Genomic DNA, 17,757 nt, shown 5'->3' on the forward strand with positions numbered 1-17,757 from the left:
CACACAAGGTGACGGACGCCGACCTACTCAGATTCTGAGAGAGAGAGAGAGAGAGAGAGAGAGAGAGAGAGAGAGAGAGAGAGAGAGAGAGAGAGAGAGAGAGAGAGAGAGAGAGAGAGAGAGAGGGTGTGTGAGAGAGGGAGAGATGCCTTAGGGAGTGATACCCTAGACTGTGGCTTACAGGGGTTGTGTGTGCCTCATGTGTAAAGATATGATTTGAGTCCAAGGCTGGCTAGCTAGTTTCATATGAATCACCACTGATTCACTGAGGCGATGTGTGCATTTCAGGTGCCTCAGCTTTGGGGAAGTTTCAAAAATCAACAGCGGAGCTCTGTTTTATTATTATTGTTATTTTAAATAGACAAAAAGAGATAAACCACAGATAAAAAAATAATTCTAATAATCTAATAATAGAACAAAACAATTAAAGTAAATAAAAATAGCTTTTGAATCCATTCCTTCATTCTTTTATAAATGCAAACAATCAAGTCACATATTGGTAGGTCAGTGGTATCCATCTCCTTGTACCAAAGCCATTTCTCCCATTTATTTCCAAATTGTTCCTTCCGCTTTTTCAAACTGTGTGGAAACTTCTCCATACCATGCATCTCTTCCAAACAGAAGGTTCACAACTTAATTTTTTTTCTGTATGCCTAGGCATACAATAGATATTTTTTAAAAAAAACAATCTGTTTGCCTTCCCTGTGATAGTATGGTGAAAGAGCGGGAGAGGAAGTGAGTTGGAGAGAGAGAGAGATGGGGCAGAGTTGGGATGTGACCCAGACTGGATTCGAACCTGCATCCCCACCGGCAGCTGCCTGTATGTGTTGCGAGTGCAGTGTGACCCCTCCTACCCACGTGAAGAAAGACACAATCGTGGATGTGTGGAGTATACGGACAGACATGCACAGGGCTGACGCTAGGCATAAGCAGAGTGAGCAGAGCGCTTAGGGCCTCCACCACTTTGCCCCAAAATTGGGGCCTCCTAAATTGAGATTGACTAAAAATCATATTATTACTATTACTGTATTATTATTTACTGATGAGGGGGGCCACCTGACCAGTTATGCGTAGGGCCTCTGAAACCTTAACTGCGGCCCTGGACATGCATCTATACGTGACTCAGTCACTACTCACCACAGCCGTCCATCTCCCTATTTACCGTCTCATTCAGTTGAACAGCTTCATCAGAGTCTATCAGCTCGCTCTGCTCTCTCTTCACCACCCACCAGGACGCGTGTTGGTCACGGCTCTCCTTTCTGTGTCCTTGCCAGCCCTGTCCGTTTTTAAGAGGAGGACAGCTCCTCCATCAGTGGAGTGTGGAGTGGTGACGCCAGTGTGACGTGGGGTAATACTGTGGCGAGCAGCAGGAGCTGAGCACAGCTATATCCACACATGCTGAGAGAGATGGAAAGAGGAGGGTGGAGAGAGAGACGGAGATAGACAGATGAAAACAGTGAGAGTTTTATGGAGAGAGAGAGAGAGAGAGAGAGAGAGAGAGAGAGAGAGAGAGAGAGAGAGAGAGAGAGAGAGAGAGAGAGAGGAGAGAGAGAGAGAGAGAGAGAGAGAGAGAGAGAGAGAGAGAGAGAGAAAGAAAAAGAGAGAGAGAGAGAGAGGGAGAGTTGCGAAGGAAGAGCTGCAGATAGAGGGAGAGTTTCAGGAAGAGAAAGGCAAAGAAGAGGGAGGGGGAGGGGAGAGAAAGAGAGACAGAAGAACTGGTTGGTGGAGAGGTAAAGGTGGATGGAGTGAGGTGTAAGTAATGTGGAAGGAAGGAGAGTGTGTGAAGGTGAAAAGCCAGAGGAGGTGAGAGGAGGACATGCAGAGAGTGATGAAGGCATGAGGGAGAAAGAGAGAGAGAGAGAGAGAGAGAGAGAGGAGGACAGGAAGGGTACGGCAGGTGTGATGATGGCATTAGTGTTCATAGATGGGGAAGTGTGTCAAGTTAAAAGTGAATCTTATCGTCAAACATTGTGTATGAGTGTATTAGGGGGCTGTACCAATATTGTATCAAAGCGAGAAACCGTGATACACAGAGTCACACTACTGTATTGTGGTACAAGAATGAATACATCTAAAAAAGATTTTTAAAAATCGTTTGGTGCGTCGTACCATAGGTGTGTCGTGTGCCGTGTATCGTTACAGCCGTAATATGCATGTATGTACTGTACTATGTATTTACAGTATGTACAGTACAGGTCACATAATGAACATAAGGTGTGTGTGTGTGTGTGTGTGTGTGTGTGTGTGTGTGTGAGAATGTCTGTTACCTGCTCTCCACACTAAGGCTGCTAATTAAGGTGGCGTCCGGAGCCCAGTGCTGACTTGAGGGGGTCTCCTCTCTCCCTCCTGCCAGGGGACATCTGGGAGCGCCATACCATAGCCCTGCACCACATGACTTTACGTTCTCTCTCTCTCTCTCTTTTCTCGCTGCTCTCTCTCTCTCTCTCTCTCTTTTTTCTCGCTGCTCACTCTCTCTCTCTTGCTTTCTGTCTCTCGCTCACAAAGACATTTACACACACAGACACTTCAACACATTCCTATACCGACTTCACAAGCCAGACACACACACACGCACACACACACACACACACACACACACACACACACACACACACACACACACACACACACACACACACACACACACACACACACACACACACACACACACACACACACACACACCACACACACACACACACACATACACACACACCCACACACCTAAACAGGAACATACCTACTGTATGTACGCACAGATATAGCCATTACAACATAAGCTGCCAGTGTGTGGAGTGTATAGGGTCCTTGAGTTGTCCTTGAAGAAAAGGAACAAGAACAGATAGTCTTGTCTTGTCTTCGCTTGTCTGCGTTTTGCTGGGACTGGTTCTTCCAGCTGCGTCAGGTCTTTCCAAGATTCATTCTCGATTCAAGATGTTATGTTATTTATTCGTTGTTGTAGAGGTACAACGTGTAGCGAAATGGAATCCTGGGTCATTCCCGGACTGTGACACAATACTATACTATAGGTACAACTAAGAAGTAGCATTTTTGGCATAAAGAATGCACATGTCATCACAGCATAGTTACTACATCTAAACAATTTAACTTCAAGAAGGCCCAGTAGTAGTAGGTTACTTTTGATAGTGAGGAAGTAGTGAGGTGGTAGTGAGGAATAACTTCCGTGTGAGTGTGTATGCATTTGTGTTATGTCTGTACTTTGTTTGAGGACTGTCTCGAAAACTAGATGTTCATCTCAAGGGGCTATCCTCTAATAAATAATTTGAATATATCTCACCATAACCTGAAAAACAAAGATAAGCATATATCTTTTTTTAAATCTTAGTGGCTTTGTCTTGTTCTGGTTGGGCTGTGTGTCGTCTAATTAGTTGTGATTTGTGACCATGACTAAACTGAGGGCAGTCACCATGTTCAGCCATGGCAGTAGTAAATGACACATAACTTAGCTGGTAATAAAAATGTGAAGTCTAATGAAGAGTGAACAGCGTGAAAACGTTCACTGGGAATCAAATTAAAAATGCAAGATGCAAGAATAAAAACACAAAACGGCAGCAAGTGTAGGGACATTCCATTTTATTTTCAAATTGTTACAGTAGTAAAAACATGCAATGGCCGTTGTGTGCGGCTGGTTTGGCTATGGTCAATCACTTGTCATGGATCATACGCAGGGCTGTAAATTAACTTTTCTCATCACCAGCCAAAAAGTAGATCTTAATCTTACTTGCCAAAAACACACTCACTAATGGGTCAAAGTGGCTAGTAAGTCTCTTCTGGTAAGATCTCTTCTACCAGCCAAACTGAAATTTTACCAGCATTTGCCCCGTTGGCTGGTGTTAACTTATAGCCCTGATCATATGTATAACACAGGTGTGTAAGATATGTGTTGGAGGCAAACGCGATTGAGAGTAGTCTCTCAAGGGTGTTTTTACCTGCATATAAGCACAAACAATCTGATTGGTTTTCAGAAACGTACCAAGTGGCAAGGACTGTGAAGCTCCTGAGGATTGGGTTTCCACAAATGCCCCCGACCAACACGAGATAAAAGTGGCATACAGTGCTTGTTGGATGGATGGGTGGATGGATGGATGGAGGAAAAATAGAGAAATGAATGAATTCAAAAGGTTTAGTAACAGCTGAGTGGCAGGGGAATCCTAAGAATCTGCAAACAATGCAATGTAATGGTGAAAAAATGCTGCACACACACACACACACACACACACACACACACACACACACACGCACGCATGCTCGTGCGCGCGCGCGCGCGCACACACACACACACACACACACACACACACACACACACACACACACACACACACACACACACACACACACACACACACACACACACACACACACACACACACACACACAAGGGGTTTCCTTGGCAACTAGATTAAATAAGCTCCAGCCTTTGTGTTGAGCATCTTCTCATTTTAGAATCCCTCACTCCCCTCCCTCCCTTCCCTCTTCTGCATTTCTCCCTCTCTCTTTCTCTCTCTCTCCCTCTCTCTCTCTCTCTCTCTCTACCTCTCTCTCTCTGTCTCAATGTCTCCCTCTCTCTCTGTCTCTCTGTCTCCCTCTCTCTTTCTCTCTCTCTCCCTCTCTCTACCCCTCCTCTTCTTTCCTCCAATTGGCATCCCTGTGTTACACAGTCTTGCCAATAAAACACAATATGCTCTTTTTACTTATCTCTCTGTCTCTCTTTCTCTGTTTCTCTCTGTCCCTCTGTCTCTCTGTCTCTCTTTCTCTCTCTCTCTCTCTCTCTCTCTCTCTCTCTCTCTCTCTCTCTCTCTCTCTCTCTCTCTCTCACGCACGCGCGCGCGCACACACACACACACATGTTTTTTCTCTCTCTCACCACCAAATTGGCATTCTTGTACTGAAGACAGATCAGTGGTGAGTTCTGAGCCTTGAGTATGTGGTCACGACTTTCCCTGAAGGGAATTTGTAGTGTTCTATGTTCCCCGTTTATAGCCCTCTCATGTACTTGTAGTCAAGCATGAGGTGTAAATGCTGCGAAGATTATCAGTCTTGTAGTAATGATGATGGTAATAATAATAATGGTAGCACTTTATTTTAGGGATACATCAATTACCACTAATACATACAATGTTGATGCCTGCACAAGTAACTTGTAAGGCATGTACTAAGCAAACGCTAAGGCTTACTAGGTCCTTACTAAGGTTAAATTGGCAATAAATCCCTTATTGTGCATTAACAAGACATTTGCGAATACATGCCTAACAAATGTTTGATTTTGCATTGTACATGCCTTACAAGTTACTTATACAGGGACATTGTATGTATTAGTGCTAATAGATGTATGCCTAAAATAAAGTGTTACCATAATAATAATAATACATAGATGTATCCCTAAAATAAAGTGTTACCATAATAATAATAATAATAATACAGGTTTTGTGTCGTGCTTTTCTAGAATCTCAAAAAGGCATAAACATAGACATACAGAGACTCAACAAAGTACAGCAGAGGGACGCAACATTGTTGGTCAAAGGTAGCCAAAAAGATACTTAAAAAAAAAAAAGAGCATCTCATCAGTCATACTAAACTAGTGTTTCTCACCGGGGGCAGTACAGCAGCCCCCCATTGGGCGTTGGGCAGCTCTAGGGGGGTGTTGAGAAGGATAAAGCTGAGAGGGGGCGGTGCTTAGTTGCCATTGGGGGGCATAGAGTTCTTCAGTAACGCGGAAGCATGTAGTAGATTGTAGTCTTTCATGTTAGCATTTAAGGACTTCCTGGTTCGTATCGGCTTCCGGCCTCCATTGGGAATGAATTGGGGCCAGTTTCAAATAAGCTCCGAGTGCAAGCACGCGCTTAGCGAACCCCCGCAAACTGTCGAGGGTGTTAAAAATAGGCTGTAGGTATGACATGGTTGATCATTTTGTGTCAAACTTCGACATAAATACGATGTTGTGTCCATATGCTAAACCCGGAAGCTTTTGGCGACTACAGAAGCGGCGCCTGTATCTAACGTCATGTACGTGCGGAGGGTTGTACCCATAGCAACCAAAGGAAAGTATGTAGTTCGGAAGTTTTAATGATCAGAAAGGGGTTAGCAATATTGAATTATAATCGTCATGATTTAACATGTGACCAACATGATGATACGATCCGTTCCACTAATGAGAAAGGGATGCGGGGACACGCTAATGTTCGTTGTTGGCGTGCAACTTATATTTTTGCCAAACCTGAATCTCTATGGCGTTTTGCAATGTAAAAAATCGCCATGGAACCGGAAGTCCAAACGCCGCATACAAGTTGACGTCAACGCTGAAGAGCTCTATTAGTCCATTTAATGTTTTAATACTAAAGGGGTGTTGTCAGACTTATGACGACGTCATGGGTGCGATGGGAGGCTTGTGATGAGACCAAGGGGGCGTTTGTTCAAAAAAGGTTGAGAACCATTGTATTAAACAAACGACACACTAGGAATTTATCAACACCTTCAAAGAAATGGTGTACTCAGAGCGGCCGTTTACAAACACACCATGTGACTGAAAAGGTCACGTGACTGAGTACCCATTAACATTTTTATTGAGAAATTATTAGGATCATCCAGAAAATGAAGATCATTGCCAATTTTAACATTTAGCCAGAACAAACATTGTTAACATGCCTTGTGTGCGCCATGTGCACCATGTAACTGCAAGGGTCATGTGAGGGTAGCCGTTAAAATATTGCTGAAAACGACTCTGAGAATGCTGAAAAACAGTGGCTGTGTTTTACCAGTTTTTTCCCCATTTATTTAGAACCCAGAATTCTGGTCAAACCTTTTTAATATGCCTCGTGCAGGAAGGGTGTACTGTGCATGGCTTCGCCGCACCCTCACACGTGTGAGTGACTGTGCTGTAGTGCTGTAGCACCAAATGCAGCCACTAGTAGGTGCCGTTTTACACACAACACAATACCTCAATGACAAAAAAATGAAGTTAGGATGCCTGAACTGGTGAAAGTCATACAGACGTACAGATTTTCTTGGCAAGTGGGCTTTTAGTCTGTGTAAAAATTTGAGATCATGAGATAACTACTCTGCAGCTGTGTGTGGACAAAGAGTCTGACTTTGAGTATTCTCACAAGTGAAATGATTCAGGTGTTTTTTTTGCCCTGTCCCCAGTCTCCAACTTGAAATTGAAATTCAAATATATAAAAAAAAGAACCCCGCATGCACCAGTAGGGATAATTTTTCTTGCCTAAGCCAACAACAATCACTACATCTAGGTACAAATAAAAAAACACACACACAAATATAAATTATGGTAATAGCATCACTCTCTCCATTTCTTTTTTCTTTCCCTCTGTATTTCTCTCTTTCCATAATATCTTTCTTTAATGGCATGTCAAATTTGTTGTTGCGTTGGGTTATGTTGCGGGCCGTTACATAGTACGATAAACCAATTTGAAAAGAGCTTGACAGGCGTCATCAGCAGTCGTGATAGCTCTCCACAATGCAGCAGTAACTAATGCCAGGCGGTGACGATGACGGCTCTGCCACGGAGACGACGAGATGTGTATATATATCATCCACAGCAGTAGTGGCGGTGATTGTGGTTATCATGGTGTGTGTGTGTGTGTGTGTGTGTGTGTGTGTGTGTGTGTGTGTGTGTGTGTGTGTGTGTGTGTGTGTGTGTGTGTGTGTGTGTGTGTGTGTGTGTGTGTGTGTGTGTGTGTGGATTCGTGTGTGTGTGTGTTTGTGTGCACATGCACACCTTAGTTGCGTGTGCATGTGTGAATTTGTGCGTGTGTGTGTAATATGTGAACGTGTTTGCCTGTATGTGTGTATGCGTGTGCGTGCACGCGTGTGTGCGTGTGCGTGTGCATTCCTTTGTGTGTGCCTGCATATGTGTGTGTGTGTGTCCGAGTTTGTGAGTGTACGTGTGCATTTGTATGTGCGTGTGTATGTGAATGTGTATGTGTGTGTGTGTGTGCTCAAGTGCATGAATGTGCATTTGCCTGTGTGTATGAGCGTGTTGAGCTGTGTGTCTGTGTGTGATTTGTGTGTGTTTGTCCTGCTGCCGTCTGGTTTGGTGTGGGAGCGAACAGCAGAGTAACACGGCTGTGTGTTTTGTTTCCCCCACAGGCTTGGAGGTATAATCTCTGCATACAAAATCGTCCCCGATGAAATAGATGAGATCAAGGTAAGTCTATCGCTCCCACCCCCCACCATCCCTCCCTCTCCTCTCCGCTTTTTTTTTCAGTTTCTCTCTTTTTTATCTCTCTCTCTCTCTCTCTCTCTCTCTTTTTCTTCATATCTATTTGTCTCTCACTCACTTGCTCGATCCCGCTCTCCCTCACCCACCTCTTTTGTACACAGTTTCTATTTTCAGACTTTTCCATGATCTCTTCCTGTATTAGAACTAGAATATTAATGAGCTGTGTGCCTTCCTCACCTGCTTTTTATAGTGCCGCTGTTAGGTGTAGCTCAGGAAGGCAGAGGGGAGATAGTACAGGCAACGTTTAAAAGCAAAGACACAAGTATACAAGATTATTTACCTGCACTAGCAAACTCTCTCTGGAGGGAGTTGGGATGAGAATTATTTGCATCTGCTAGAGCTGTAACGATACACTTTGTTTCACGACCCACGGTTTGATACTCCCCACGAAAGAAAATCTTTTTCGAGTAATCAATTTTTTCACATTTGCCAACATTATAAAATAAAATGATAAATAGAAACCATGGTATTTTATATGTTAGTAGAATAGGTTACGAGAGGCTACCAATAATAATTTTAGGCTTAGAAGCACCATCACATCATATCATGGGTTTTTTTGGAGTGAAGGGTAGCATAACTTTGAAAGGGTAGGGTATATCACGATACTGCCTCCTTGCATTGCGATACAGCATTGTGATTCTGTGTATCGGGATTTCTCGGTTTGATACAATATCATTACAGCCCTAGCATCTACACATGAAATGTAAAGGACAGATGAGGATGCTAATGTACTTTAGCCATGTAGAAATCTTACTGTACGAACACACTGAATGGGACAATAGCAACAGAAGTAATTGACTTTGTATAGAAGATCTGGAGACAGTAGAGACAAGCAATTTCGGCAACAAGAGGTGACTTAAAGGAGTAGGTCGGTATTTTGCATTTGGGGCCTTAATTATGGTGTATCATACACTGAACTACCCACCTGTGTCACTTTTGTTTGATTTGAAGCCTTCCGTGAGATTTTGGGTTTGCACGATATCCACAAACCACCATACAACGGGAGTCAGCGGGGCACGGACATTAAATCCGTCGTACATGCATAAACAGTATTTTGTTTAGGATGATACAATTACTTTGCCGTCTCATTTCAATCTTTACATCTCCCGCGTTCTGTGAACGAATTAAAAATCTGTATGGACTGAGGTGTGCTACGTCATCTTTCTGTGACGCTCATTCTGACAGCCAGCCAGCTCTACGGCAGTCGGCAACATGATAACAAGAAGCAAACGTTGAAGCTCTCGTTTTTTAATAGTTCTTCGGCTAGAACTTTGCTATGGGTTGAATGTGCGCATATACTGGATGCTGAAACAAAATGACAAGCTTTATGAAACCGTGGCATTTTGCGTTGAGATGGAAAAGGAAGGCACCACACTCTCCTGGATAGTGTATGAGTGCACGATACATGAAAAATATCAAACGACAGACATGCCATGGCAATAACACGGACGCAAACAAAAACCTAGCCGCTATGAACGGGCTTAAAAAGTGTCACTTTTTACAGTCATGAGCTATGATTTAGTTTGGCGACAGCCACAGCAGCCAATTAGAATGTCCGAATGCTTGCATTCTGCTTTTAACAGTAATACTACGTATGTTGCTTTAGTCGGTCATGAACAGTCGAAAACAGTTCAGCGACTCTTTGTAGCTTTTGCTTCTTTGGTGTGTTTGTGCAGTTTGTCTGGCAAGACAGACTAAAACATGAACATTTAAGTCTGGCGCTGCACCATTGGAGAACCTGCTGACCCAACAGTTTGGTGTCTAAACCGGTGCCAACTATTGACCTGCACATAAGAGTACAGCTGTCCCACGCAACCATGTCATCATCACCTCCATGACAACTTGAAGGATGGATTTTTTGTGTCCTTCTGGATTTTGTGTCCTTCTGTATATAAGACATATTTTTGTCATTAAAACCATTGTATAGGTTCATGACATTATGAAATATATATCCGCTGTAGTCTCACTCTAGCACTCCAAGACTTACAGCTATTAAAAATTGCCCATATTAAGAATGCTTCATGTGTGCAAATGATCGAGGGGTTTAACATTCTCCTATGCACCTGAGCTCACTTGAAATAGACACAGAAGACATGGGAAACTATCAGCAGAACTTGCAGAAGTCCATTCTTTTTGAAAATAGTAGAGTCTTGCACATCCTGTGCTACAGTGAAAATGGACCATCCAACTTGTGTTAGTGCTAACTTCAAAAGTCAGCATCCATGATGGCATGGGGGTGCAGTAGTGCATTGGTTAAGTTGTTCTCACTCATCTGTAGAGTTAAATATAGTGCTGAATGATATAAATGGGTTTTAAACAGCATGAAAAGCCACTCATGCATTGTATTTTGAAGGGAGATCTTCAATTACTGCCACATAGTAAGGACAAATTGCATTCTCTACTATGTTTTAATTGTTTAACTCCATCATAAGGACCAGCAGGTGTTAAAATGTCGGGCTTTTGGTCAAGACCTGTCACACTGTAAGCACTACAGAAAGGAAAACATTGCATAACATGACAAGGAATACACCCTCCATTTAAGCTGGTGAAATCATGTCCATGATAGAAATTAACACTGTTTTTTATACAAAATCATCTCTTCGGTTAATGTATTTAACTGTCAAGTGTTGTCTTTTGTTTTGTTTTTAGTCTTCCTTGGCATTTGCTGCCTTTTATTGTCCCCATCCCAACTCTTTTGAGACGTGTTCTTTTTACATATTCATGGATATCCCCCAAAACAATACTTTTGGTCAGTTTTGATGGCTGATGTGTTTTCTTTGTGCCGTTCTCCATCTAATGTAAGAATCAGACGTTTTGAAAATGGCAGTATTTTGTTATTATTCACAATTTACAATGTGTCCCAACTTCTATGGAGTTCGGGTTTGTAGATTAGACTTTGGTGCATATATGTGTGTGTGTGTGTGCGTGTGCGTGTGCGTGCATACGTCCATGCATGTGCGTGCATGCATTTGCGTGTGCGTGCATGCATTTGTGTGCGCGTGTGTGCACGTGGTCATGCACATGTTTTTTTGTGGCTGTATGATTGTTTGTTTGTGTGTGTACTGTATGTGTGTGTACGTACCGATGCGCTTCATGAAACGTGTGTATTCCAACAGGAAACGCTGGTGGACTGGTGCGATGAGAAGGAGCTGAACCTGATCCTGACCACCGGAGGGACCGGCTTCGCACCGCGCGACGTCACCCCAGAGGTACACGACGACCCCCTCCTCCTTAGTGTTTGTGTCCATGTGAGTGGGACTGCATTGCATAGCATGTGCATGCGTCTCCTCCAAGCACGTGTGTGTGTGTGTGTGTGTGTGTGTGTGTGTGTGTGTGTGTGTGTGTGTGTGTGTGTGTGTGTGTGTGTGTGTGTGTGTGATTGTGTGTGTGTGATTGTGTGTGTGATTGTGTGTGTGATTGTGTGTGGGATTGTGTGGGATTGTGTGATTATGTGTGTCTGTCTGTCTTTCTGTATACAGGTGTCTCCCAGTTTATGAATGGCATCATGTTTTTGTGTTGTTCTGCACCCTTGTCTTCATTTGTTACACTTGCAAGTTGAATGGTAGTCCTCTCTGTCTCCATATCATGCATCTACAGTCCCAAGAAAAAGTTTGTACACCCTTTGAAATTTCTTACATTTCTGTCAAAATTTATCATAAAACATGGTCTGATCTTCCCGGAAATCTCAAGAAGGAACAATCAGAGTCTGCTTTAATTAATTCCACCCAAACATTTACATGTTATCATATTTTTATTGGTCATAAGGCCATAACATTCACAGGAGAGCAGGGCATAAGTAAGTACACCCTTGCATTAAGTAGGTTTTAACCTTCAGTTAGTTGCAATATCATCAACCAGACTTGTCCTGTAGTTGCAGATCAGATTAACAAAACAATCTGTTTGTATCTTGTCTCCCTCTTCTTTAGAGAACTGCCTCTCGTCAGCAAGGTTTGTGGGATGTCTGGAGTGCATAGCTTTCTTGACTTCATGCCATATAATCTCAATTGTTTTTGTCAGGGCTTTGACTGGGCTATTTCAGAATGTGTATTTCATTATTATAAAGCCATTCTAAAGTCGATTTGCTTCTAAAGTATGGGTTGTTGTCACATTTCAGGACCCATACTCTTGTGTGCTTCAACTGTGTGACAGACTTCCTCACGTTTTTTCTGTAAAATATCACAATAAATTTGAGTTCATTGTTCCACTGATAATAGCAAACTGTCAAGGACCTGAGACAGCAAGGAAGCCGCATATAATGATGCTCCCACCACCATACTCAGAAGAGGAGATGTAACCAAGAATAGCTAAAAATGGGATTCATTCTGCCAATCTAAAATTAATGGGGTTTCTGACCAAAAAAATATTGCTGCACCTTTGAGGTTTGCGAAAAAGTATTTAAATGCTTCATAGAATTACTGCAAAATATTCTGTGGATCAACGTTGAAACCAAAGTTGAATTGTTCAGGGGAACACACAATGTCATGTTTGGAGGAGAACTGGAGAACCACACCTTCACCAAAACATCATCTCCACCTTTGAGTATGGTGGCGGGAGCATCATTATATGCGGCTACCTTCCTGCCTCAGGCCCTTTTCAGTTTGCTATTATCAGTGGAACAATGAACTCAGAAGTTTATCGAGATATTTTACAAAAAAAGTGAGATCTGTCTGTCACACAGTTGAAGCACACAAGAGTATGGGTCCTGAAATGTGACAACAACCCATACTTTAGAAGCAAATCGACTTTAGAATGGCTTTATAATAATGAAATACACATTCTGGAATAGCCCAGTCAAAGCCCTGACAAAAAACAATTGAGATTATATGGCATGAAGTCAAGAAAGCTATGCACTCCAGACATCCCAAAACCTTGCTGACGAGAGGCATTTTCTAAAGAAGAGGGAGACCAGATACATCCAGATTGTTTTGTTAATCTGATCTGCAACTACAGGAAACATCTGGTTGAGGTTATTGCGACTAACTTAGAGTTAAAACCTATTGAATGCTAGGGTGTACTTACTTATGCCTTGCTGTCCTGTGAATGTTTACATCTTATGGCCAATGAAAATATGATTACTTGTAAATGTTTGGGTTGAATTAGTTAAAGCAGACTCTGGTTGTTCCTTCTTGTGATTTCCGGGAAGATCAGACCATGTTTTATGACCAATTTTAACAGAAAGGTAAGAAATTTCAAAGGGTGTACAAACTTTTTCTTGGGACTGTATGTATGTATGTCATCACTGTAGTGAGAATTGCTGAGAGAACTGAGAGAATTTGCATGTGTGCGTGTATGCGTGTGCGTGTTTTCCCTAACGGTCATAAGTGCAAATTTTCATTTCTCAGTCTCTATGTCCCTCTTTTTCTCTCTGTTTCTCTCGTCTGTCTATCTTTTCTCTCTGTATCTCTCCTCAATCTTTCTCTGTCTTGTCTTTTTTTCCCCACCATGCATTTTGATGCATGACATCTCCCCTCTACTGTTTTTTTAAACTAAAGTATGTGTTTGAACTGCCGTTCAACTCAAGGGCACACTGTGGGTCGTGCGTGCGTGTGTGTGTGTGCGTGTGTTTTGCCTCATATTCGCTCGCACATCACTTCCTCATTACGTCATTCCACCCAGCATGATGTCCTCCACTGCTTTGAAGTGTGTGTGTGTGTGTGTGTGCGTGTGTGCGTGTGTGTGTGTATGTGCGTGTGTGTGTGTGTGTGTGTGTGTGTGTGTGTGTGTGTGTGTGTGTGTGTGTGTGTGTGTGTGTGTGTGTGTGTGTGTGTGTGTGTGTGTGTGTGTGTGTGTGTGTGTGTGTGTGTGTGTGTGTGCGTGTGTGTGTGTCTGTCTGTCTGTCTGTCGGTCTGTCAATCTGCAGAATGTGTGAACGAAATGCTCATTGCAGCATTGAAATGATGCTGATCCAACCGTGGTGGTTTTCTCTCAGGTTGAAGGACCAGTTCTGTAAATTTCAACATGCAGTTGTAATGCTCACACTACCCTGGACTTGTCATTACCTGAGGTTTTTTTTTTTCTTCTTCAGCCTTTTCCGAGATCTTGGTCATTGTAATGGGGTGCGCTTTGTGTACATTTCAAAAAAACATTTTCATTTATTCCCAAAAACATTCGAAAGGTTATACGACATCAGCAGTCAACTAACAAACAGCGGTACCTTTTGGGAAAATATTTGGAGTAGGCCTATGTTAATTAAAACATTTTTTTAAACAAACGCTGCCCCATTAGAATAGCTCATATCTCAGAAAGGGCTTATGTGGCATCACCGGGTACTGACAAGTCAAGGGTAGCGTGAGCAATACAACAGCATATTGAAAATGACTGAACTGGTGGATATCTGTGTTCACATCTGCTGTGTTGTGCACACATTGTGTTTGTGTTTGTGTGTATTAAATGTATCCAAAGCACATTAAAATATAGACGGTACCAAAACATAAGAGAGCATTGTAGTTCGAGCTCTGACAAATCCCCTCAGCAGGTAATTCCAGGACGGTGTGTGTGTGTAGGGGGCTGTGTCCAATACATTTGTCCTTAAATACCTTCAAGGGTTTGATTGGATTCCAGTCAGGCATCATACTCACCCCGTTCATATTTTTTGTCTTTTTTTTTGTCCCCACCTGACTGTGCGTGATTTTGGCAGTGTACTTTTGGATCCATTATTAGGCTGAAATATTCATTTCCTGCCAAAACGTCCGGAGAGAACAAGCGAGACCAGGGCCCTACATTGTTCTATGGGGACTTTTTTTTAACCGACATTTCTGATTAATACTTGTCTTCTCTACACATTCCATCCAACAACATTTTTTCCCCCACTTTTATGAAGTCCAAAACGGTAACCTTTCTCCTCGCCATGCCTCACTGTCGTGACTCTGCGTTCACTGTTAGCCAGCTTCACATCATCAGTCTTGTTGGGGACCCTCAACCCGAGCCAAACAGATTTGTCTTGCTCTCTTCTGACCCAAAGAATCTGCTCCCAGCATTCATCAAGATTTCTTCAGCATGCCCTTTAAGCAAAGTTTTAATTTCACACTTTTGTGTCCAAGAGCGAGCGATCATCTTCACATCTCCGCAGATCTTCACTTTTTGAAGTGCAGCATACCCACTTTTCCCCACTTTTTGAAGTGCAGTATCCCTACTTTTCCCCACTTTATGTGCAATATCACCCCCCTCCATCCCTCACTGTCGTGACTTGTGTGTTCAACAGTGTAGTCCCGGCCAACTTCACATCATCATCCATTTTGGGACGCCCCCAATCTAAGCTGAGTCGGGACCCCCAACCTGAACAAATTTATCTCGCTCCTATATGACTATTATATATAATGCTCTTATAAGAATGTGCCAAGTTTCTTGTCCTGGAGCAAGGGCAGTCCCAAGCCAGCTTCACATCATCATCTATGTTGGGGCCCCCAACCTCAGCCAAGCAAATTCATCTTAGCTCTTATCTGACCCAAACGATGTTCCTTCAACATTCATGAAGCCCCCTTTTTGTGCCCCTTTGTTAAAAGTTTTAATCTCACACTTTTTCGTGTCCAAGAGCAAGTGAGGATGGTGTTTGGTTTTCAATTCCACACCACCCTCCTTGGACGCCGTCCATGGGGAGGTTGACATCATTATGCAATGTCCTTCACACCGTCTCCGCCCCGTCAAAGAAGCTCTGATTTCCATTGATAATGCCTGAGCCAATTCTAAAAGAGCTTGGCTGGCTGACTGGCTGGGAGGGTGTGAGTAGTAGCACGTTGACAGGCTGGTCAACAGGTCATGTGTCCTGTCCTCAGCTGCTATCCGGGCAGGTCTCGTTCACATTGCCGCTGTCTGTGTGCATATATGTGTACATGGACTTGTCCGAATTTATCTGCACTCTGTCTGTAAACTCAATCCTAACCCTAGAGTGCATGCAAACGGATAAGTCCTTCCACACCGCGTGTGTGTGTCTGTGTGTGTGTCTGTGTCTGTGTGTGTGCGTATGTGCGTGTGCGTGTGTGTGTTTGTGTGTTTGTGTTTGTGTTTGTGTGTGTGTGTGTGTGTGTGTGTGTGTGTGTGTGTGTGTGTGTGTGTGTGTGTGTGTGTGTGTGTGTGTGTGGTGCACAGACGGTTTTATCATAATTGTATCATAATGCAACGTCTCCCCACTGTTCAACATTGAAACAGCAGGGTGTATCGTGGGAGAAGTGTAGCTGCAGTAGAAAGTACCATTCCGTGTTACATTTCATCCTCAAGAGAGTTGGCTAGATTGGAAGAAATTCTATACATTAGATCTTTTGAACGTATTCGATTGAGCTGAAGTACAGTATGTTTTTTACCACGATCCTGAGGTAGTGTTCTCACCCACGTGTCTTTAAGCAAGTACATTGTACACAATGTATGTTCAAAGGTAAAAGACAAAGACAAGGCTACTGTAGCTGTTATAAAAAATACATTTACTACTGTACACAACCCAAGCTGTGCCTCATCCTATTACTTACAGCAGGGGTGAGCAATTATTTTGGCCCAAGGGCCGCATTGGGTTTAGAAAGTTGACCAAAGGGCCAGATGTCATAGGCGACTTGCCCGTGCCAATAATAAGAAGTGGTGTACGCCAACATAATTACAACATTGTCAGTTATGCCATTCTTGCTAAATGTATCTAGATGTAGACTTTAGTCATCTTAGGTTTCCAAGACCCTTATTTTAGGTAGCCATCTAAGAATGAGTGACCATATGAATCAGCATTTTTTTTTCTTGGAAAGGCTCTGAGGGCCGCATGAAATGGCCGAGCGGGCCGCATGTGGCCCCCGGGCCTGAGTTTGCCCACGTCTGACTTACAGTATATGTGTGTGGGAGGAACTCAAAAGCATTTGTCCCTTGTGGTCTTAACAGTAAAGTAGTATTGACGTGTGCGTGTGTGTGTGCGTGTGCGTGTGCGTGTGCGTGTGTGTGTGTGTGTGTGTGTGTGTGTGTGTGTTTTATAGGCTACCAGAGAGGTCATAGAGAGGGAGGCTCCCGGTATGGCCCTGGCTATGCTTATGGGATCTCTCAACGTCACGCCGCTTGGTATGCTGTCCCGGTGAGTAGTGGATATGCCCCCCGAGGGGGACACAGATACACACACACACACACACACTCTCTGTCCCGGCGAGTACTGTATATGTTGTGAGACACACACATACACATAGTATACTATCAAATCATTCAAGTACCCCATACACAACTTATTCATCTACAATCTTCGGAACGTCCATTCCCTACCCATAAATCACACTTGAGCCCGTGAACAACACCACATAACCAATATCACACAAAGAAAATACACATGCCCACACACCAATACACACACGTGTGACTATTAGTCAATTAAATTCAATTCAATTCAATTCAATTCAATTCAATTCAATTCTGTGTGTATAGTGTCAGTATTGCCAAAGCTTACAAAGAACATTAATATTAGAATATTAAAGGCCTTTAAGAACATTTTTAACAAGAATAACAGGAACATGTACCATAGTACACACCACAACACGCAAACG

The 17,757-nt window shown here is 43.0% G+C and overlaps 1 protein-coding gene across 4 annotated transcripts in view; it reads left to right on the top strand.

Annotated features, from left to right (window-relative positions):
• The window catches only part of gphna (gephyrin a), a 148,998-nt gene that overhangs the window by 53,208 nt on the left and 78,033 nt on the right, over positions 1–17,757 (top strand). For all 4 annotated transcript variants that reach the window (XM_063183765.1, XM_063183766.1, XM_063183767.1 and 1 more), the window contains exons 3-5: positions 8,125–8,182; positions 11,374–11,466; positions 17,203–17,297. In XM_063183765.1, the coding sequence (XP_063039835.1) occupies positions 8,125–8,182; positions 11,374–11,466; positions 17,203–17,297 (246 nt within the window). The remainder of the gene's footprint in view (positions 1–8,124; positions 8,183–11,373; positions 11,467–17,202; positions 17,298–17,757) is intronic.

This window comes from Engraulis encrasicolus, chromosome 19 (genome assembly GCF_034702125.1).
Source record: "Engraulis encrasicolus isolate BLACKSEA-1 chromosome 19, IST_EnEncr_1.0, whole genome shotgun sequence".
Classification (NCBI taxonomy): Eukaryota; Metazoa; Chordata; class Actinopteri; order Clupeiformes; family Engraulidae; genus Engraulis; species Engraulis encrasicolus.